The sequence below is a fragment of the Eleutherodactylus coqui genome, chromosome 10, assembly GCF_035609145.1.
Source record: "Eleutherodactylus coqui strain aEleCoq1 chromosome 10, aEleCoq1.hap1, whole genome shotgun sequence".
Lineage (NCBI taxonomy): Eukaryota > Metazoa > Chordata > Amphibia > Anura > Eleutherodactylidae > Eleutherodactylus > Eleutherodactylus coqui.
Genome location: NC_089846.1, coordinates 19,730,759 through 19,755,967, shown reverse-complemented (window position 1 = coordinate 19,755,967; position 25,209 = coordinate 19,730,759). Strand labels below are relative to the sequence as shown.

At 47.2% G+C, this 25,209-nt stretch overlaps 1 protein-coding gene across 2 annotated transcripts in view; it reads right to left on the bottom strand.

The window, feature by feature from the left end:
- The window catches only part of SLC27A4 (solute carrier family 27 member 4), a 43,282-nt gene that overhangs the window by 17,068 nt on the left and 1,005 nt on the right, over positions 1–25,209 (bottom strand). The window contains exons 1-2 of one of the 2 annotated variants that reach the window (XM_066580484.1): positions 15,601–15,632; positions 7,012–7,176 (exon numbers count right to left, since the gene is read on the bottom strand). In XM_066580484.1, the coding sequence (XP_066436581.1) occupies positions 7,012–7,176; positions 15,601–15,617 (182 nt within the window). In that variant the 5' untranslated portion in view covers positions 15,618–15,632. Of the gene's footprint in view, positions 1–7,011; positions 7,177–15,600; positions 15,633–25,209 lie in introns of those variants that run through there. The other variant, XM_066580485.1, reaches the window with a different exon arrangement.

The window sequence follows — 25,209 nt, the reverse complement described above, 5'->3', positions numbered from 1 at the left end:
CACACACGGCTGCTGTCCGGCTAGGTGTTCGTTAGTATTCCATAGCAACTGAGGCCGCAGGGGGTTTGTAGTTCGCCAGTAAGCTGCACAAGGATGCATGACCTTTGATGACGTCACCGTCATGTCATCAGGGGCAGAGCATGTAAGCCATTCAATCGGGATTAGCATCACAGTCATGTGATCAGGAGCAGACTACGACTGTGATGTCATCACAGGTCCTTCATCTCCAGTGCTGTGTTGCTTCTGATCCCTGTTGTATGGGAGGAACAATGTATGTAGCAGAGCTCTGTGTGTGACGTGCATGTAGCAGAGCTGTAGTAGAATTTCCTAATAATTCCTAGTCCTCTCCTAAAATTCTTTGTGCTGCTGGGATACTCTTCCAATCACTACCTGTTTACAATTTACAACTTGTCCTGCTTCTTCCGCTGTCACAAAGTCCTGATCACAAGTGGAGAGGTCCCTTCCCACCCACACCAAGAAGCGCACACACTTCTTCTAGATACCTCTGTGCTGCTGTGGACTTGCACATGATACCGCTAGTCTATGGATTCTAACTGATCTCCATTACCCCTTACACGTCGCAACACTAGACCCTCCCACGCAGCCCTGGCCATCAAACTTTTTACACACCCATGCCCTTAATGTTTTGCTTCCACGTTATGTCCTGTTTAAATAAAGTTTTATGTGGATTTCATCCCAAGTCAGCGCCTCTGACATCATCAGCACATTCATCTTCTGCTGTCATCATCATTTCCATCACATGAGTGGCTACAAGGTGCCCAATTGAGATACAGACTAGACACTTTAAATTAGAGCACCTTTTGCATGCCCAAAGACAAGTTAGTGCATGAGCCCTCTCTATGCCCCCGCCATTCCAAAGTGCGATCAGGATGGCGGGAAAGTGTGCAAAGTCCTTATTTACAGCTGATGGGACAGATATGGCGAGTTATCTCGCAGCCTCCAGAATGGCGGTCACGTTGGCACCATTGCACATGCTCAGCACTATTACTACTGGTGTAATAAATGCATGTGTGTCTGCCCTGCTGATCGCTTCCTTTGCGCTCCACAACTATAAAACATTAAACATTGGGGCCGGATCAGAGTCCAGGGCTTATCGCAGATCTACACAGGAAAACCACGTTCAAGGACGAAGAGCAAACGGCACGGATTTACTGCGGGTACAAAGTATAGCACTTGTGATAGGCAGGCAGATGAAATAGCCGCATCACTAGGCAAGCTGAAGAGTGCGCTGGGCGAAATCACCCCATGGCACGCGGTCATCCATACTGCTAAAGGTCCCTTTACACAGAACCACTGTCGGGTGATGTTCGCCCAAATTCGCTGCCCCCAGCAACAGTTTGAGTGATCATCACCTTGCCTAAAAGGTACCTTTATCTATAATGTGCCTAGGGGGGCATTCACAAATTTGGTGCAGATTTTGACACGGATCTGCAGCAGTCATCCCTCGCTCAACTAAATGGGTGAAATGTGCTGCGGATCCGTATCAACGTCCACACAAAATAGAGCGCATATTGAAGCAGATGCACCAAAATCCATCAGATTTTGCACAACTTTATAAACATCTGCACCATTTGGCGTGAATTTGTCGCAGATTTCACCCATTTAGTTTGAATTCAACTGAAAGGGTAAAATCTGTGAGGTTTTACTCCGATTTTGGTGAGAATTCGCTTCAGTTTTGTTCAGCTACGGAAAATCACCATCATATCAGCTAGGTGTGAATGCAGCCTTTGGCCGGGCTCACGCGAACGTATTTGAATAGCGAATTATGCGCGAGATGTACGTGCGTATGATACGCGGTAATTTGTGGGCAATCCAATACACTGACTTACTCTGTCTGCGTGTATACATTGAGTATGACACAAGCGCAAAAAAGGACGCAGCATGTTCTATTTTGCTGCATATTACATGCAACGGAGCCCAATGTTCTCTACGGGCGCATAATCAATGGTGTCCACGTGCAATTACAAGGCGTTTATCCGCGCCGTTGCTATGTCCAGCACTGCAGCTCCGGTACCCGCCACACGGAACCCAGAAGAAGCAGCCGGCGGTCACGTGCCATTCATTGTGTGCGTAACCGCTCAGCCATTCACAACGAACAGAACGTAACTACCGGCTGCTTCCGGGGTGGGCAGTGCTGGACGAGGAGTCGCCAGGAGCGGTGGGTATTCATTTTTTAATTAATTTTAAGCACTTTTATTTTTTTCCCCTAGTTATTTGAGTGCGCTCTGCAGCTGATTTGTTTCCAGAATGTTAAGTGTGTCTATCTTGTACTGGCGGGGAACATACCTACAGAAAAAGGTGCAGGGATTTGCCTTTCAGGGTCTGTGGAGAGTTGGGTGATTTTTTTTGGTGGGAAACGCCCTTCAACCCCCTTTGTGCAGCGTGATGTCAGTTTCTTGCATTCAGCAATCTCATACCCCCTGCAGGACAATGCCAACGCTCAGTGCATGTGGGAGGCAGCGCAACCACCAGAGGAACATGAACATTGTCTAAGCGCAGGGAGTCAAGAAACAGAACGGTCTAAGTGTTGTAAAGAAGGAAGACTTTGTTCTGAGGATCCGGATTCTTCCTCCTTTTTATGGATGAGACATTAGAATTCAGCCTGTCACAGAAGGCTTTACATCCACGGACACAAAGCGCCGCTTGTCTGATGATCCCTCTACAATCGCTTATTGCTGAAGGTTTTGCGCGTCATTCAGAGAACATTTCTCCATCGTATTTTGTCAAGCGGTTTGAAATCTTTCAATTAGCCCATATTGATTGCCACTCATCTTTCCTACAGCCCTGAATGGTAACCCATCATACTGATCACTATACAACTAAGAGGACTTGTGTAGCCAGGAAACACCTTTGGGAATAGCAACGGTGGCCATGCTGTAATGCGCCGCGCCTAATTTTTTTAAACTACTGCTTTCCCGCTGCACATCCGCAGTGTCAGCTGCGGACATGCGGCAGATCTGGACAGCTTCCATTGACTTCAATGGAAGCCTGCAGAAGTCGTCCGTGCGGGAAAAATACAGAAAATGCAGCATGCTGCGTTTTTTCCCGCATGTGTGATCCACACGCTGGGAAATAAATGGCATCCGCAGGTATTTAAATACTTGCGGATGCCCAATGATAGTCTTTGGGCATATTGAGTTGGGGATCATCTGCGCGGGAGAACCACACAGATACCGCAATACAATTATGCCCGTGGATAGGAGGCCTAAATCAATGTGGAAATTAACTGACAGGGCGGAAAATAAATCTGCAGTATGTACATTTTTGCAGCATATATAGTGCAGACATTTGTGGATTCATGCCATAGACTTCAATAGTGAAAAGCATTAGGCCTCCTGTCCAAGGGCGGATCGGATTCCGCACGTGGGAGCCCGCAGTGGATTCCGACCCTGCCCGCGGCCGAGGACACTGCGATACCTATCCGGATCCTGTGCGGGTCTCCTTTTTCTTCATGCACAGTGAAGCCTTTTAAATTTTTTTTTTTTTAAACTCCCGTTTTCTCACAGCATCCCCGGCTTATTCGCAATGTCAATTATGGATCAGACGGCTCCATCGACTTCAATGGAAGCAGTCCATGTGGGATCCGCACTGAAATGGAGCATGCTGCGATTTTTTTTTTTCCGGACCAAAAGGTCCACAAATCAAATCTGCATGCTTTATTTCATTTGCAGACGCCCATGTATCCCTATGGGCGGCCTGATTTGTAGATCTTCCGTGGGTGTGACACGCGCAAATTCCACAAATCAGATCCGCTTGTGATTCTGCAGTTTTTAGAACGGCCCCATACGTGGCTGAAAACTGCTGTTTAGGCACATGCTGAGTACATCAGGGTAAAACATAATGGTGGTTCAACGCATTAATTAAAATTCCAGGGAGGTGCGGTATATTCTGAAGCAATCCGCTATGCACAGTCTCCATTGTTTCAACCATTTATCCTGTAAGGCTAAATCTCCCATCACACAATTGTGTGCCATCAGCAAACAGACAGACCTTACCTATTAACCATCTCCTAGGTCACCTACCAACGTAACAGAAAGACTAAACCGCCTCTGGTCACCATGCGGGACTCGGCCCTCACACCCCAGATTTAGACAACAGAAAAAAAATATCTCATACTAATTTAAACGTCACTGATCTAACAAAGTGGAGGGGGTACCGCTTTTATTTTTGGGGTTCTAGTATAGAAAAGGGGGTTAACAGTGAACAGTCAGCTGCTATTAAACTTAGTGTTTCTATTCAAACAATGGCGCAAGCACGCAAGTTCACATTATACACACATTGTATACTGTATATTGTGCACACACCAGAGCTCTGCTACACGCGCACGCGCACAGAGCTCTGCTGCGCGCGCACAGAGCTCTGCTACACGCGCGCGCGCACAGAGCTCTGCTACACGCGCGCGCGCACAGAGCTCTGCTACACGCGCGCGCGCACAGAGCTCTGCTACACGCGCGCGCGCACAGAGCTCTGCTACACGCGCGCGCGCACAGAGCTCTGCTACACGCGCGCGCGCACAGAGCTCTGCTACACGCGCGCACGCACAGAGCTCTGCTACACGCGCGCACAGAGCTCTGCTACACGCGCGCACAGAGCTCTGCTACACGCGCGCACAGAGCTCTGCTACACGCGCGCACAGAGCTCTGCTACACGCGCGCACAGAGCTCTGCTACACGCGCGCACAGAGCTCTGCTACACGCACGCACAGAGCTCTGCTACACGCACGCACACACAGAGCTCTGCTACACGCACGCACACACAGAGCTCTGCTACACGCACGCACACACAGAGCTCTGCTACACGCACGCACACACAGAGCTCTGCTACACGCACGCACACACAGAGCTCTGCTACACGCACGCACACACAGAGCTCTGCTACACGCACGCACACACAGAGCTCTGCTACACGCACGCACACACAGAGCTCTGCTACACGCACGCACACACAGAGCTCTGCTACACGCACGCACACACAGAGCTCTGCTACACGCACGCACACACAGAGCTCTGCTACACGCACGCACACACAGAGCTCTGCTACACGCACGCACACACAGAGCTCTGCTACACGCACGCACACACAGAGCTCTGCTACATGCACGCACACACAGAGCTCTGCTACATGCACGCACAGAGCTGTTACATGCACGCACACACACAGCTCTGCTACATGCACGTACACACAGAGCTCTGCAACATGCACACACACACAGAGCTCTGCAACATGCACGCACACACAGAGCTCTGCTACATGCACGTACACACAGAGCTCTGCTACATGCACGCACAGAGCTGTTACATGCACGCACACACACAGCTCTGCTACATGCACGTACACACAGAGCTCTGCAACATGCACACACACACACAGAGCTCTGCAACATGCACGCACACACAGAGCTCTGCTACATGCACGCACACACAGAGCTCTGCTACATGCACGCACAGAGCTGTTACATGCACGCACACACACAGCTCTGCTACATGCACGTACACACAGAGCTCTGCAACATGCACACACACACAGAGCTCTGCAACATGCACGCACACACAGAGCTCTGCTACATGCACGTACACACAGAGCTCTGCTACATGCACACACCTGCAGCTGGCATACTGAACACTACATCCCCACATAAATGTAGTAGTGGATTTCTGCTTACATGGGTATGACATCTGCTACTGCAAAACCTTTGATCATCTTTTCCTTGGCCCTGTGTATACAGAGGAGAACCTGCACCCCGGGGGCAGGTATGCCAGTGATAGGAATTTACAGCCCTGACCTTCAGCGTTATCTGCTGCAGCGGACTATCAAAGGGTTAAGTCCAGTTTTCCCTAACTTATCAATAAATGCTGTACGTAGGACTGTATCAGAGGCTTTACGGACATCCAGGCAGGCCATATCCGCGGCAGCACCTTCATCACCACTTTTGTGACTGAAGGCCCTTTTAGACTAAATGAGATCGTTCAAAAAAAAAAACAAAAAAATTGCAAGCAAACGTGAATGATAATCATTTAGTCTGAACGTGAGCCAACGACCGAACAATAACGGTTCACTTTTCATTTGTCGTCCATTTTATGCAAGCATTAAACATCGTTGGCTCGTTCACTAAGCGTCCAGTTTAAAAAGCACTCGTTCAGTCGTTGTCGGTCACTTATACAGCGAATGTGAACGACTTATCGTTTGAATGAGCCAACGATGCATCTGCTGTGTAAATAGGCTGTGTGAATGAATGAGCGAATTCTGGCGTCATTCGCTCGTTCAAGTGGTAAGCTTTTGGTATAAACCTACCCGTATGCCCTATCTAGACGGGATGAGACTCGTCTAAACGACTGCATGAATGCCGGCGTTACCGCTAAGGTCGTTAGCGCTCGTGCAGAGAATATCGCCGGATTGCGGGCTTTTCGCTCAGCGCTTCCCCTTCTATATGAAGCGCTGATCAAGGAGTATTTACACTGAGCGAGAATCCCGCGATCCAGCGATGTTTTTCATGCTGACTGAGCGATAATGAGAAGCGAACGAACAGTAAACTATTTTTGTTGCTCTTGCACAGGACGATTATCGCTCAATTCAGTTTGTTTGAACGCAGTTTGAGTGATACTAGTCCCGTGTAAATGGCGCCTTAGGCCTGTGACCGGATCTGCTCTCGCTGCAGCCGTCCAGTAGTGGAGTGGACAGCTAAAAAGAAGCGTCTTGTTTCGGAGGCGCCAACCAACAGACATCTGATTCTGACAGACATGGTGGCGCCCCGCAGCGCTGGTTACCTCACGGAAGAGAACGAATTACGGAGATCCTCCCAATCAAAAGCAGCGACAACACTTACCTGAATGCGTTAACCTTCCTCCATCCCAACCCTCTGTGCTTCAAACATGGACGCCCGCAGATGACTTCTGGCCTCCACAACTCCCGTTCTGAACTTTCAAGTACAAAGCCCCCCAAAAAACGCACCCACCATAATAAAAACTGTTGGTTTTTGGTTTTTTTGGTTACCTCAAATCTCGCCCAATGGTCTTGTAGAAAACCTTCATAAACCTCCATCCTCCGGAGCCCAGGTAGAAAACGAAGACGGCGCCGACGGACTGGAACCAGGGCAGCCCCACCACGGCCTTGAGCAGCAGCAGCAGCGACGAGCAGGACGCCAGGCGCAGCATCTTCCTGTAATAGTAAAGACAACTTCCAATACCTGTTCTTATACTGGCAGCGCGACAACATAATTATCACCACACCCACGTGTATCATCCATACCGCCCGACATGGGGGCAGGCCCAGCGGAGGAGCAAAGGGCGAGATGATGACACGCCATACATAACATTACCATTCATGAGAAATACGCAGGGACATGCCGCCTGTCAGCGCCGGCGGCCGCTGCTCTCCTGGGTTGCTGCCAGCTGTTTTATTGGTAGCAAAGTCTAAAGGGTAATTGGGATTATACAGCAAAATGGGTGCAATCGTCATAATCTGTCTTTATAAATAAAGTTTATTGAAGAGTGTATGGAACAAACCTCCATGGTCTAACACTGGCCCTGTGCAGCTGAGGCGTTGCCCATAGCAACCAATCACATCACTGCTTTCATTTTCCAACCTAACTAGGAAGAATGAAAGCTGGAATCTGATTGGTTGCTGCAGGCGAGAAGCATTATCTGTTCCCAAGGCCTCATTTAAACGAGCGAATGTAATTCTAGTCAAGGGAAGAAACGCCTGATTTCACTACGAGTGCTGTGTGCGTTTTACATCCCTCTCTCTTGCATTAGGCCTCCTTCACTTGGACGTATTTGCGCGTGCAATACGCAGGGAGTATAATTGATTTCAATGGGCTCGTTTACACGTGCGGATTTTTCTGAGTGTTGAGTTACACAATAAAAAAAAAAGAAAGTAGTATGCTCTATTTTGCTCCACATTTGCATATAAAGTAGGCACAAAAGTACAGTAACACGGGCCAATGCCCGCTCAGGTCTGTGCAGAGGGGGCCTTACGTCACAAACCATTAAAGTCAGTGGGTGCTTGGGCGGGCGGGGGGGGGGGGGGGGGGGGGAGCGCGCACACACCATAGTTTTTCACGCATCCATTGATTTTCATGGGAGATTTGGGCCAAAAAAACCCATTATATATAAATGGCACAGGTGAATCACGGCATTCACATTAATGGGACATCACACTGGTGTAGTGGCTGCGTACATGCATGGCACGGCGCAACCAGACTGGAATTTTCATTTCCTACACAGTGCACCCTTAGTACTTGTCCTAATATATAGGGGACCCAGACATGGCTACACAGTGCACCCTTAGTACTTGTCCTAATGTATAGGGGACCCAGACATGGCTACACATTGCACCCTTAGTACTTGTCCTAATATATAGGGGACCCAGACATGGCTACACAGGGCACCCTTAGTACTTGTCCTAATATATAGTGACCGAGACATGGCTACACAGTGCACCCTTAGTACTTGTCCTAATATATAGGAGACCCAGACATGGCTACATGGTGCAGCCTTAGTACTTGTCCTAATATATAGGGGACCCACACATGGCTACACAGTGCACCCTTACTACTTGTCCTAATACATAGGGGACCCAGATATGGCTACACAGTGCACCCTTAGTACTTGTCCTAATATATAGGGGACCCAGACATGGCTACACAGTGCACCCTTAGTACTTGTTCTAACATATAGGGAGCCCAGACATGGCTACACAGTGCACCGTCAGTACTTGTCCTAATATATAGGGAGCCCAGACATGACTACACATTGCACCCTTAGTACTTGTCCTAATATATAGGAACCCAGACATGACTACACAGTGCACCCTTAGTAATTGTCCTAATATATAGAGGACCCAGACAGGACTACACAGTGCACCCTTAGTAATTGTCCTAATATATAGAGGACCCAGACAGGACTACACAGTGCACCCTTAGTACTTGTCCTAATATATAGGGGACCCAGACATGGCTACACAATGCACCCTTAGTACTTGTCCTTATATATAGGGGACCAGACATGGCTACACAGTGCACCCTTAGTACTTGTCCTAATATATAGGGGACCCAGACATGGCTACACAATGCACCCTTAGTACTTGTCCTAATATATAGGAGACCAGACATGACCACACAGTGCACCCTTAGTACTTGTTCTAACATATAGGAGACCAGACATGGCTACACAGTGCACCCTTAGTACTTGTCCTAATGTATAGGGGACACAGACATGGCTACACAGTGCACCCTTAGTACTTGTCCTAATATATAAGGACCCAGACATGGCTACACAGTGCACCCTTAGTACTTGTCCTAATATATAAGGACCCAGACATGGCTACACAGTGCAGCCTTAGTACTTGTCCTAATATATAGGGGACCCAGACATGGCTACACAGTGCACCCTTAGTACTTGTTCTAACATATAGGGAGCCCAGACATGGCTACACAGTGCACCGTCAGTACTTGTCCTAATATATAGGGGACCCAGACATGGCTACACAATGCACCCTTAGTACTTGTCCTAATATATAGGAGACCAGACATGACCACACAGTGCACCCTTAGTACTTGTTCTAACATATAGGAGACCAGACATGGCTACACAGTGCACCCTTAGTACTTGTCCTAATGTATAGGGGACACAGACATGGCTACACAGTGCACCCTTAGTACTTGTCCTAATATATAAGGACCCAGACATGGCTACACAGTGCACCCTTAGTACTTGTCCTAATATATAAGGACCCAGACATGGCTACACAGTGCAGCCTTAGTACTTGTCCTAATATATAGGGGACCCAGACATGGCTACACATTGCACCCTTAGTACTTGTCCTAATATATAGGGGACCCAGACATGGCTACACAGGGCACCCTTAGTACTTGTCCTAATATATAGAGACCGAGACATGGCTACACAGTGCACCCTTAGTACTTGTCCTAATATATAGGAGACCCAGACATGGCTACATGGTGCAGCCTTAGTACTTGTCCTAATATATAGGGGACCCACACATGGCTACACAGTGCACCCTTACTACTTGTCCTAATACATAGGGGACCCAGATATGGCTACACAGTGCACCCTTAGTACTTGTCCTAATATATAGGGGACCCAGACATGGCTACACAGTGCACCCTTAGTACTTGTTCTAACATATAGGGAGCCCAGACATGGCTACACAGTGCACCGTCAGTACTTGTCCTAATATATAGGGAGCCCAGACATGACTACACATTGCACCCTTAGTACTTGTCCTAATATATAGGAACCCAGACATGACTACACAGTGCACCCTTAGTAATTGTCCTAATATATAGAGGACCCAGACAGGACTACACAGTGCACCCTTAGTACTTGTCCTAATATATTGGGGACCCAGACATGGCTACACAATGCACCCTTAGTACTTGTCCTTATATATAGGGGACCAGACATGGCTACACAGTGCACCCTTAGTACTTGTCCTAATATATAGGGGACCCAGACATGGCTACACAATGCACCCTTAGTACTTGTCCTAATATATAGGAGACCAGACATGACCACACAGTGCACCCTTAGTACTTGTTCTAACATATAGGAGACCAGACATGGCTACACAGTGCACCCTTAGTACTTGTTCTAACATATAGGAGACCAGACATGACCACACAGTGCACCCTTAGTACTTGTTCTAACATATAGGAGACCAGACATGCCTACACAGTGCACCCTTAGTACTTGTCCTAATATATAGGAGAACCCAGACATGGCTGCACAGGGCACTTTAAGTACTTGTCCTAATATATAGGGGACCCAGACATGACTACACAGTGCAGCCTTAGTACTTGTCCTAACATATAGGGGACCCAGACATGGCTACACAGTGCACCCTTAGTACTTGTCCTAATATATAGGAGAACCCAGACATGGCTGCACAGGGCACTTTAAGTACTTGTCCTAATATATAGGGGACCCAGACATGACTACACAGTGCAGCCTTAGTACTTGTCCTAACATATAGGGGACCCAGATATGGCTACACAGGGCACCCTTAGTACTTGTCCTAACATATAGGGGACCAGACATGGCTACACAGTGCACCCTTAGTACTTGTCCTAATATATAGGAGACCAGACATGACCACACAGTGCACCCTTAGTACTTGTTCTAACATATAGGAGACCAGACATGCCTACACAGTGCACCCTTAGTACTTGTTCTAACATATAGGAGACCAGACATGACCACACAGTGCACCCTTAGTACTTGTCCTAATATATTGGGGACCCAGACATGGCTACACAGTGCACCCTTAGTACTTGTTCTAACATATAGGGAGCCCAGACATGGCTACACATTGCACCCTTAGTACTTGTCCTAATATACAGAGAACCCAGACATGACTACACAGTGCACCCTTAGTAATTGTCCTAATATATAGAGGACCAGACATGGCTACACAGTGCACCCTTAGTACTTGTCCTAATATATAGGGACCCAGACATGGCTACACAGTGCACCCTCAGTACTTGTCCTAATATATAGGGACCCAGACATGGCTACACAGTGCACCCTCAGTACTTGTCCTAATATATAGGGACCCAGACATGGCTACACAGTGCACCCTCAGTACTTGTCCTAATATATAGGGACCCAGACATGGCTACACAGGGCACCCTTAGTACTTGTCCTAATATATAGGGGACCCAGACATGGCTACACATTGCACCCTTAGTACTTGTCCTAATATACAGAGGACCCAGACATGACTACACAGTGCACCCTTAGTACTTGTCCTAATATATAGGGGACCCAGACATGACTACACAGTGCACCCTTAGTACTTGTCCTAATATATAGGGGACCCAGACATGACTACACAGGGCACCCTTAGTACTTGTTCTAATATATAGGGGCCCAGACATGACTACACAGTGCACCCTTAGTACTTGTCCTAATATATAGGGGACCCAGACATGACTACACAGTGCACCCTTAGTACTTGTCCTAATATATAGGGGACCCAGACATGACTACACAGTGCACCCTTAGTACTTGTTCTAATATATAGGGAGCCCAGACATGGCTACACAGTGCACCCTTAGAACTTGTCCTAATATAGAGGGCCCACACATGGCTACACAGTGCACCCTTAGTACCTGTCCTAATATATAGAGGACCCAGACATGGCTACACAGGGCACCCTTAGTACTTGTCCTAATATATAAGGACCCAGACATGGCTACACATTGCACCCTTAGTACTTGTCCTAATATACAGAGAACCCAGACATGACTACACAGTGCACCCTTAGTAATTGTCCTAATATATAGAGGACCAGACATGGCTACACAGTGCACCCTTAGTACTTGTCCTAATATATAGGGACCCAGACATGGCTACACAGTGCACCCTCAGTACTTGTCCTAATATATAGGGACCCAGACATGGCTACACAGTGCACCCTCAGTACTTGTCCTAATATATAGGGACCCAGACATGGCTACACAGTGCACCCTCAGTACTTGTCCTAATATATAGGGACCCAGACATGGCTACACAGGGCACCCTTAGTACTTGTCCTAATATATAGGGGACCCAGACATGGCTACACATTGCACCCTTAGTACTTGTCCTAATATACAGAGGACCCAGACATGACTACACAGTGCACCCTTAGTACTTGTCCTAATATATAGGGGACCCAGACATGACTACACAGTGCACCCTTAGTACTTGTCCTAATATATAGGGGACCCAGACATGACTACACAGGGCACCCTTAGTACTTGTTCTAATATATAGGGGCCCAGACATGACTACACAGTGCACCCTTAGTACTTGTCCTAATATATAGGGGACCCAGACATGACTACACAGTGCACCCTTAGTACTTGTCCTAATATATAGGGGACCCAGACATGACTACACAGTGCACCCTTAGTACTTGTTCTAATATATAGGGAGCCCAGACATGGCTACACAGTGCACCCTTAGAACTTGTCCTAATATAGAGGGCCCACACATGGCTACACAGTGCACCCTTAGTACCTGTCCTAATATATAGAGGACCCAGACATGGCTACACAGGGCACCCTTAGTACTTGTCCTAATATATAAGGACCCAGACATGGCTACACAGGGCACCCTTAGTACTTGTCCTAATATAGAGGAGAACCCAGACATGGCTACACAGGGCACCCTTAGTACTTGTCCTAATGTATAAGGGACCCAGACATGGCTACACAGTGCACCCTTAGTACTTGTCCTAATATATAGGGAACCCAGACATGACTACACAGGGCACCCTTAGTACTTGTCCTAATATATAGGGGACCCAGACATGACTACACAGGGCACCCTTAGTACTTGTTCTAATATATAGGGGCCCAGACATGACTACACAGTGCACCCTCAGTACTTGTCCTAATATACAGGGGGCCCAGACATGACTACACAGTGCACCCTTAGTACTTGTCCTAATATATAGTGGACCCAGACATGGCTACACAGGGCACCCTCAGTACTTGACTTAATATATAGGGGACCCAGACATGGCTACACAGTACACCCTTAGTACTTGTCCTAATATATAGGGACCCAGACATGGCTACACAGGGCACCCTTAGTACTTGTCCTAATATATGGGGGACCCAGACATGGCTACACAGGGCACCCTTAGTACTTGTCCTTGGATTAATTTCCATTTCGTGTTTTGCACGCACATGTTGGTTGTGCACAAAAAAATAAATAAAAAAATTACAACATGTTCTATCTGCGTAATTGCGCACTAGAGGTCCCCACTGAAGTCAATGAGGCTTTGTAATTTGAGTGCGCAATATGCAAGCAGATGCGTAAAACACTGCGTAATTGTGCAGGAAAAAGAACACATCTGGGACTAATTAGCTATTTTAATTGATGCGTACGTTTGCCACTCGCAAATGAACATGCCTTGGGGTGCAAAAAGTTCAGTAAAATAAGCCAATGAGCAGGCAGAAAAAGCCTCATTCAGTGCGCAAATACGATGTGCTGGGGCGCGCGCAATTTTGTTCACGTGAAGCCGGCCTTATACTAGAAATAAATAAATAATCGAACACCAAGCATTTTCCTTATATTGCTGACAGGATGCGTGACGGCGGCTCCCAGCGGCCCCTCAGATGCCGCGGTAAGCGAGGACCTAAGCACTTCTGGAAATAAAAAATCATTCATAAATCCGCATGCTTTGTTTCACTGAAGAGGAAACGCGTCACAAAAGGTCAAGGAGAGAACAGCAAATACTACAAACCGCGTGGGCCCCGTGCGACGCGTACGAATCCCAAGAGCCTCACAATGATAACTTTCCACACAAAAAAAATGTAAACCAGCACGCAGAGGGTTAAGCAGCGCACACGCAGACACACGCTTGTGCGGAGCACGCCAGCCGTCACCCCACAACAAAGATCTCTCTGTGCCGCCGGCGGAACACGCCAGGAAGAGCAGGCGATGAGCAGATAAATACGCAGCGGCGACTGGGAAGGACCGACAGCGAATAATTCCGGTGATTGTCACAGCGGCAGCGAGCGGACGGCCAATCATATCGCCGGCAGGACGGGAAGATCAACGCCGAGGTCTGTGATGGACGTTCACAGCTGCTCAGATGGAGTCAGAGGAGCAGATTCCTGCTTTATGAGCCAACAACCCCAACAATTACTGGCACCGCCTCCTTTACCACCTCTCCGTGATGCCCGCCAACCTTCCTATACCCAGCGGTGCCAAGTTTCGGAACATCCTAGCCCACAGCTGTAACGCTGAGACATGATTGGTCCAAGCATTCCTATGGATCCCAGACTTGTAATATCCCCCCACGGTTTACTAACACAGTCTTCGCACGGATGTATTTGCGCACGCAATACGCAGTGACTAGAATTAATTGATTTCAATGAGTTTGTTCACATTGGCGTATTTTGCACGCAGATTTTCACACCACGCAAAACAAGACAGGACATGCTCTATCTTTCTGCAGATTTTGCGCACCAAAGATCTCCATAGAAGTCAATGGATGGTGCGCAATATGCGAATAAATGCGCGATTCCATGCAAGTAAAAAAAAAAAAACATCTGAAACTCAACAGGCTAAATAGCGATTTAAATCGGGGATTGTTCGTATGCTGCTCACATATGAGCGTGTGCAAAAAGTACAGAAAAACGCGTTCATATGTGCGCAAATAAGTCTCATTCATAGAGCAAAAAAGTTGCGCCGCGGCGTGCACAATCATGCTTGTACTCGTGAACCGCCAGCCTAGCCTAAGGGCAGCTTCACACGACCGGAATTCATTGCATGCTACCCGCACGTAACAGTCGCACAGCAAGTACGCAATTATGCACATGCTGCGCGCTACGAATCGCCATGCACTATTTTGGCGTGCATGCATGTATAATACGCACCAATGATAGATGAATGCTTTGATCTTTATCGAGCGCAGTATGTGTGATCGGCAGCATGGCAGCCTACGGTACAGCGGATTCCGCGCGGAATATGCTGTGACCAGACATTCATTTGAAGGCCAACCACATATACAACTATGGCGGCTACATACAGGGGGTCATCTGCTGTGAACCCCCCCACGTACCTGTAAAGATAACGCATCCAGCAGAATACATCCGGTCCGTCCAGAAATGCACACAACACTTCAATGTCCCGGCCCAAACTCATTGCCAGTGGACGCTGCAACAAGACCCCTGCAGTCAGCTGTCCTCCGGCGGACCCCGCACGCCGCGGCCTTAAATCCAAGTGCAGGAAGCTCTATTACACAGACAGACCTGACGTGCTTCCTCCTCGCTGAGCTCATGTGTCTGTTGTGGTTCTTCACATGCTGCTATGTGTCATCAGGGATCCCACATATCCGCCGGACCCTTTACCTACTTGCTGATAGTTTCCACCCAGCTGTGTGTGTTTTCCTGTCGTGACCTCATTGTCCAAATCCAATCACATCAAGAAAACTGGAATGTTAAAACACGAGTAAACTTTCAGAAAAGTTCTGATATGCCAGAAGTTTTTGTTTGGTGAGGATCCGGATGGCGAGACCCCCGACAATCGCAAAAACGAAGGCGCAAAAGCGCTCATCTGAGTACGAGGCCCGGGTCTTTTTTCCCAGCTCTCCCTGGAGTGAGGAAGACTGCGGACCGCTCGCCGTGATCGGTGTTCGTCTTTTTAGCAATTAATGGGGGTCGCAGCACCCAGACCTCCACCAATCCAAACTTCTGACATGTCACTATAAAAGTACGTTTTCACGTAGCGGAAATGCTGTGGAATTTCCGAAGCAAATTGCGCAGCATTTCCGCATTCCAAAACAGAGTCAAAATTCGCACCTCGCAGCTTAACTGCGAAACAAAAAAGGTCATGCGTTTACGTGGATCCTCTGAAAATAACGCAGCCGGTTTCAGTGCATCTCGCAGCATCAGAATTTCGCTTGTGTGACTGCACCCTTACAAGTAACGATAAGTCTTTGAACCGACCTCTACTAGACCGCCAGGGACTAAACTACGCCAGTTGCTAGAACCAGCGTGGGTATCGTGACAGCTGGGATATCACCCAGCTTTCCCAGATTCCTGAACAGTAAATGGACAATCTACATACTCTGTTTATATCGGCAGGAACGTCGGCCATTTTGGTTGTCACCCAACTTTCCTGGAAACAAATAAAGCTGCTTTTAGACGGAACGACTATCGTTCAAATGAGTGTTCGGTCTAAACGTGAACCAGCGGCCCAACGATAATTGTTCGCTTTTTACGCAGACCTAAAAATCACCGTTGGCTCGTTCATTAATGGTTCCGTTTAAATGGCGCTCGTTCAGTCGCTCTCAGTCTAAAAGGGCACCGACTCGTCAGAAGACGAGGACTGGTGGAAACTGTAACCGGGAAGGTGTGGGGGGGGGGGGGGGGCTTCTACACAGACAAACACGACTTTCTGTGGTGGTTCTTGTTACACCGACGAGTCACAAGTAACTATTTTTAGGCAGCGCTCAGCGTGTTCTCCGGAATCTGGGTGAGGGGTCACTATTGTGAAACACACACGCGGGGTTAATGACTCGCAGCCCGGGGTCACATCTATCACCGCACACTCTCGTCTTGGCAGCGAAGTAGGTGAGAGGTAAGAGCCGACGGGCACGTGTCGCCACCCGGGTTACATCGGGGCAGGTATGGGAGCGCTTTGGCTATTAAGAGGTTAATCTCATATTAGTCTATGGAGGAATGACTTAAGATGGAAAGCTCATTGCACCTTATTAGCACGACTCGTCAAGAGGATGAGAAGACACAAGGTCAAAATCTAAGGATGCCAGCGGGGGCGCTCCGCCGCGATCAGACATCCTCATCATCCCCCCGCCCCTCTCTTCTGCCAGTGAGGTACAGGGGATCTCCCGTTATATGCGTCATTCTGGGCTCTGGGAAAGTTGGGTGACATACCAACCAGCAGTGATAATCTCCGTTTAAGCTCAGAACACAACTAGGGGAGACGAAAGAAAGCAGATTAACTCCTGCAATGTCAAAGACGACTGACCTGAGTATATCGGCCGCAGCCCCGGTTGCCTTCATACTACAACTCCCATCATTACCTACAAGTTCTGCAGCCTGGCAGGTCATGTACTCTAGTTATAATAATCTCTATTTGTATAGCGCCAACATATCCCGCAGCGCTTACATAGACAGGGGGGATACAGAAAGACAATACAAACATTACAGAACCACGGTTACATATAGTAATCAGTTGATGGAAACAATAGGGGTGAGGGGCCTGCTCCAACGAGCTTACATACTACAGATAATGGGGTGATACAGAAGGTAAAGGGCTGGAGATGTGCACTGTATGGCGAGGTGGAGAGTGAGCGATGCTATACACATAGACAATGGTCAGACATTTAGCCGTGTGACGGCAGAAACAGTATGACTGCAGGAGCGGTTTATGATGGCTAGCAGGGATTGCAGTCAGTAGGTCAGGGAGCATGTTATCAGGCGGAGTACAGGGGGTTTGTTTAGGGAATGCGGGAAGCCTCCCTGAAGAGGTGCGTTTTTAGAGCACGCCTGAAGTTCTGCGAGTCCTGGATTGCCCAGGTAGCCTTTGGTAGTGCGTTCCAGAGGACTGGTGCTGCTCTGGAGAAGTCTTGGAGGCGGGAGTGAGAGGTTCGAATTAAAGGGGCGTGCAGTCTAGTTTCGTTAGCAGAGCGGTGAGCCCGGGCTGGGTGATGGATTGAGATGAGGGAGGTGCAATAGGGGGGCGCTGCACTGTGGAGGGCTTTGTGGATGAAGGTGGTGAATTTAAATTGAATTCTGTATTTAACGGGCAGCCAGTGCAGTGACCGGCACAGGGCAGAGGCATCCGAGTAGTGGCTGGACAGGAAGATGAGCCTGGCTGCCGCATTCAGGACGGATTGGAGAGGGGAGAGTCTGGAGCAGGGGAGGCCGATCAGCAACGAGTTGCAATAATCGAGCCGTGAGTGGATGAGGGCGACAGTAAGCGTATTTAGTGTGTCCATGGTGAGAAAAGAGCGGATTCTTGCGATGATCTTGAGGTGCAGATGACAGGTTCGGGACAGAGATTAGATAAAGGGGGTAAATGAGAGATCAGAGTCGAATAAAACCCCAAGGCAACGGGCATGCTGGGAGTTATGGTGCCCCACACTGCGATGAAGGTGTCAGGATGAGGTCGATTAGTGGAGGGCGGAAACACCAGGAGGTGAGTTTTAGGTAGAGAGAGAACATGGTGTTAGAGACAGCGGACAGACAGTCGGTGATGTTTTGGAGGAAAGGTGCAGAGATGTTACGGGCAGAGGTGTATAGCTGGGTGTCGTCAATGTAGAGGTGGTATTGGAGGCCAAATCTCCTGATGGTTTGTCCAATAGGGGCTGTGTAGATAGAGAAAAGAAGGGGGCCAAGGACCGAGCCCTGGGGGACCCCAACAGCAAGGGGAAGAGGAGGGGAGGTAGAGCCAGCAAAGGAGACGCTGAAGGAGCGGTCGGATAGGTAGGAGGAGACCCAGGAGAGAGCGGTGTCCTTTAGGTCGATGGAGTGAAGCATACTGAGGAGGAGTTTGTGGTCAACAGTGTCAAATGCTGCGGAGAGGTCGAGGAGGATCAGTAGGGAGTAATAGCCCCTCAATTTGGCTGTTAGGAGGTCGTTTGACACCCTTGTAAGGGCAGTTTCTGTCGAGTGTAGGAGGCGAAATCCGGACTGTAGGGGGTCGAGGAGAGAGTGCTCTGATAGATAGTCTAAAGGAAGATATTTGATTATAGACAATTTATATAGATTGTTTGAATTTAAACCACACAATTAACAATTATCTGACAGAAAGGTCATTACAGGCGCTGCAGAAATCTGGACCAGATGTCATTTCTGTATGTACCAAGAGACATATGTCAAGATAAGAGAAGAGCATCAAGAAGGTTCTACATTCGGCTTAAAAGCTCTAGCAAGAATATGAAGATATAACAACATGGATGCCGTTATCAACCAATAGAATAACGAAACAATCATGGACTGAATGTGTGGGTATATATGTACGCCACAGAATCATCATGGAATGTACTAGACAAACCACGTGACCGTGTATCCAATGACGGCCATGTAATGTCTAAAGTAACCAATGAAATGATACATTGTAAACTGTCCAATGATGTGTGACACCCCGATGTAATGGGGCTATAGATAAAGCCGCCTAACGCAGGTCAGGTAGGAATTCGTTGCTGAACCTAGCACTGTGTGGGCTCCGTCATATGACGTCACGGGTCATATGACGTCACGGGTCATATGACGTCACGGGTCATATGATGTCATTCACAGGTTACACTCAGCTTTCCTTAAACGGCCATCCATTTTTACCATAGCAATAGCTTATAAGATGGGAGTAAACCAGGTGTTCCAATAGTTTGGAGATGAAGGGGAGATTTGAGATGAGTCGGTTACAGAACTACAACTCCCAGCATACCCTCCCACTGCAGGCTGAGAGTTGAAACTTTGCCTCAGCTGAAACTCAAAGTTTGGAGAAAAGCTCAATAGAAGACCTGTAACCGCACATCTTATTATGGGCTCCTGCCCACGGACGAATATTTGCTGCGGACTCAGCGGCGGGCGTCTGCACCACGGATCCGCGGCAAATCGCGTCCATAGAATGCTACAGGAAATCGATTCTTCCTGCACACTTGTGGAGGAAAGATCGCAGCATGCTCCATTTTTCCGCAGATTCTGCACGAATGACTTCCATTGAAGACAATAGAAGCCGTCTGATCCGCAACCCTTCCACAATGTAATCGTGGAAAGGTCCCGGATTACATATGTGGAATCCGGCTCTGCTGTGTGCAGGGGGCCTATGGAACACGGACGGATATTATAAGGGGCTGCCGACCCTTCTGTCGACCAGGCTAGAAGACCACCGCAAAATGCGACTCCCCTCTGGAGGGCTTGGCCCCCTTCTCATGGGTGTATTTGTGCGCCCAATGCAGCGTGCTCTATTTTCCTGCGAATCCAAAAGTCAATGAAGACGCAAACGCACGCAAAATCGCTAGGAGATGAGCGATACGCTGCGTAATTGCACAGGAAAAAGAACACATCCGGAACTCATTAGACTAATTAGCTATTTCAATCGGTGCGTCGCTTGCTTGCCGCACACAAACGAACATGCCTTGCGGGTTCAAAAAGTACAGTAAAATACGCTGATGGTCGCACAAAAAAAACCCCATCATTAATTGCGCAAATATGTGTACGCTTGTGTAAGGGGGGCTTTAAGATGGGCACTGTGTAATGCTGAAGGAGAAATCCGGGCTGCGTCCTCTAGTGCGCCATCATCGATGCTTCTTAACTCCAAATTACTTCTACGGAAGTTAAAGCGTACCCGCGCCTTCGCTTCAGGGCGCTCCTGCTCCGGCGGCCGTTTTCGGCTCCCCCCTTCCCCTATAGCACTGCTAGATTACTCACATCGCTGCACTTGCGATTTTCACGTGCATGGAAAACACTAAAAAAAAAAAAATTAAAAAAATAAAAAATCGCCCATTATTGCCTATAGGATAAGACCGCACTGCACTCGCGTGACACACACATGTACGGTACATGCGAGCGCAATGATGGTTTTTCCTCCTATAGGGAAGAGTAGGCGATTTTTCAACAGAATTGCTGAAAAATCCGACAGGATACAGTTTTTCCCTCGCATCGCTGCCACTTTGGCGTTCTTGTGCCTCCATAGTGCCAACACGCCAGTGACTTCAGCAGACATGACTATAGGCACCATGTGACCAGCGACATGTTATTAGCGGGATGTCACCATGCAGGTCGGTAGAAGAGCAGCAGCGGCCCCCGCAGGAGGCTGGAGACCCCCTATAACCCCCACAGATGATGATGACGAGGAGTAGTGGAGAGGTGCGTGCTTTGGTTGTGGAGACTCTTGGGGAAGCACATTACAAGCACTCGTTGGCAGTAAAGATACTTCTATAATACATGTGGGGATCAGATGTACGCCGGGGGGCTACATGCCAAGCACAATCTAGAGGATACATTATATATACAGCCGGCATAGAGGCAAACCTGCTGACACAACCAGGGACTGTATACATGTCACAGCTCACCATACTGTCCTAATCTATAGTGATGGGACAGGATGCTATATACGGTATTACAGTAGACTTGTGATAGGTCAGCTGGCATTCTTGGGGATGTATATATATATGAGGTACCATGGTGGAGTATAGTGATGGCACAGGATGGAGTTCAGGGGATGCGCGTATGTAGGGTAGTACAGCATAGTGATGGGAAAGGCTGTATGACAGGGAATGTATAGTTTTGTGGGGTACTACAGTAGATTATAGTGTAGTGATGGGACAGGATGTGTTATAGGGGATGGAGATATATATATATATATATATATATATATATATATATATATATATATATGGGGTAACTATAGTACAGTGATAGGATATGATGTATTTATATACGGGAAACTACAGAACATTAAAGTGATGGGACAGAATGCATTGTAGGGAATGTATAAATATATAGGGAGTAGTACAGTATAGTACAGGATACATTGTAGGGTTATATAGGGAGTAGTACAGTATACATTGTAGGGTTATATAGGGAGTAGTACAGTATAGCACAGGATACATTGTAGAGTATATATAGGGGTATTACAGTATAGTGATGGGGCAGGATGAATTGCAGGGATGGATATATATATATATATATATATATATATATATATATATATATGCGCGGTAGTGCAGTACGGTATAGTGATCGGACAGGATGTATGTAGACATGTAGCGCTGTAGACGACAGGATGCATTCTAGGAGAATATATATATATATGCTACAGCATAGTGATGGGATAAGATGTATATAGGGGATATATATGTGTGTGTTGGTACAGTATAGTAATAAGACAGGACATATACAAGGGCAGGACAGGATGTATATATAGAGAGGTGCTGCAGTAAAGGGATGGGACAGGATAGATATATGTGACAGTACAGTAGAGGACAGGCTGTATCGTAGGAGGTGTGTATATATATATATATATGGATAGTGCAGCATAGAGATGGAACAGGATATACAGGCATAGTAGAGGAGAGTAGAGGAGAGTCTGTATTGCTGCAGATGCTGGGCACAGTACACAGAAGAGAGCAATATATATGTATAGTACAGTAGAGGACAGGCTGTATACTAGCATACAGGATGCACACGTTACACAGGAGAGTACAGGGGTGTGTGTGTATATATATTTATATATATACATACACACATATACACACAGTAGGGGCAGGCTGTATATCCCCTATATAGAGACTGTCCTCCACTGTAGTATATATCCATATTAAGGTAGGGGACAGCCTGTAAATAGAGGAGATATACATGTTGTACAGTAGAGGACAGTCTGTATTCTGGCAGATGGGATGCACACATGGTACACAGGAGAGCGCAGGGTGTGTGTATATATTACAGTAGAGGGCAGGCTGTATATCCCCCTATATACAGCCTGTCCTCTACTGTACTACATATATATCACAGTAGACATCCTGTATATAGAGGATATATAGGGGTAGTACAGTAGAGGACAAGCTATATATAGGGAATATATATAGGGTTAGTACAGTAGAGGACATGCTGTATATAGAGGATATATAAGGGTAGTACAGTAGGACAGGATGTGTGTGTTACAGGCTATATATAGGGGATATATAAGGATAGTACAGTACAGTAGAGGACAGGCTGTATATAGAGGATATATAGGGGATATATAGTGGGGAGTTCAGTAGAGGACAGGCTGTATAAAGAGGATATATATATATATATATATATATATATATATATATATATATATATATATTAGGGATAGTACAGTAGAGGGCAGGCTGTATATAGAGGATATATATTGTGGTAGTACAGTAGAGGGCAGGCTGTATATACACATAGGGGTAGTACAGTACAGTAGAGGACAGGCTGTATATAGGGGATGTATATACATAGGGGGTAGTACAGTAGAGGAGAGGCTGTATATAGGGGATATATATACATAGGGGTAGTACAGTAGAGGACAGGCTGTATATACATTAGGTGTAGTACAGGGCAGGCTGTACATAAGGGATGTATATACATAGGGGTAGTACAGTAGAGGACAGGCTGTATATAGGGGGTGTATATACATTAGGTGTAGTACAGTAGAGGGCAGGCTGTATATAGGGGATGTATATACATAGGGGTAGTACAGTAGAGAACAGACTGTATATAGGGGGTGTATATACATTAGGTGTAGTACAGTAGAGGGCAGGCTGTATATAGAGGAGATATATATATATATATATATATATATTGGGGTAGTACACTAAAGGACAAGCTATATATAGGGGATATATAGTGGGGAGTTCAGTAGAGGACAGGCTGTATAAAGAGGAGATTATTATATATATATATATATATATATATTTATTAGGGATAGTACAGTAGAGGGCAGGCTGTATATAGGGGAGATATATTGTGGTAGTACAGTAGAGGGCAGGCTGTATATAGGGGATGTATATACATAGGGGTAGTACAGTAGAGGACAGGCTGTATATAGGGGATATATATTGTGGTAGTACAGTAGAGGGCAGGCTGTATATAGGGGATGTATATACATAGGGGGAGTACAGTAGAGGGCAGGCTGTATATACATTAGGTGTAGTACAGTAGAGGACAGACTGTATATAGGGGGTGTATATACATTAGGTGTAGTACAGTAGAGGGCAGGCTGTATATACATAGGGGTAGTACAGTAGAGGGCAGGCTGTATATACATAGGGGTAGTACAGTAGAGGGCAGGCTGTATATACATAGGGGTAGTACAGTAGAGGGCAGGCTGTATATACATAGGGGTAGTACAGTAGAGGGCAGGCTGTATATACATAGGGACAGTACAGTAGAGGGCAGGCTGTATATAGGGGGTGTATATACATTAGGTGTAGTACAGTAGAGGGCAGGCTGTATATACATTAGGGGTAGTACAGTAGAGGGCAGGCTGTATATACATAGGGACAGTACAGTAGAGGGCAGGCTGTATATACATAGGGGTAGTACAGTAGAGGGCAGGCTGTATATACATAGGGGTAGTACAGTAGAGGGCAGGCTGTATATACATAGGGACAGTACAGTAGAGGGCAGGCTGTATATACATAGGGGTAGTACAGTAGAGGGCAGGCTGTATATACATTAGGTGTAGTACAGTAGAGGGCAGACTGTATATAGGGGGTGTATATACATTAGGTGTAGTACAGTAGAGGGCAGGCTGTATATACATTAGGTGTAGTACAGTAGAGGGCAGGCTGTATATACATTAGGTGTAGTACAGTAGAGGGCAGGCTGTATATACATTAGGTGTAGTACAGTAGAGGGCAGGCTGTATATAGGGGTGTATATACATTAGGTGTAGTACAGTAGAGGGCAGGCTGTATATAGGGGTGTATATACATTAGGTGTAGTACAGTAGAGGGCAGGCTGTATATAGGGGTGTATATACATTAGGTGTAGTACAGTAGAGGGCAGGCTGTATATAGGGGTGTATATACATTAGGTGTAGTACAGTAGAGGGCAGGCTGTATATACATTAGGTGTAGTACAGTAGAGGGCAGGCTGTATATACATTAGGGGTAGTACAGTAGAGGGCAGGCTGTATATACATAGGTGTAGTACAGTAGAGGGCAGGCTGTATATACATAGGTGTA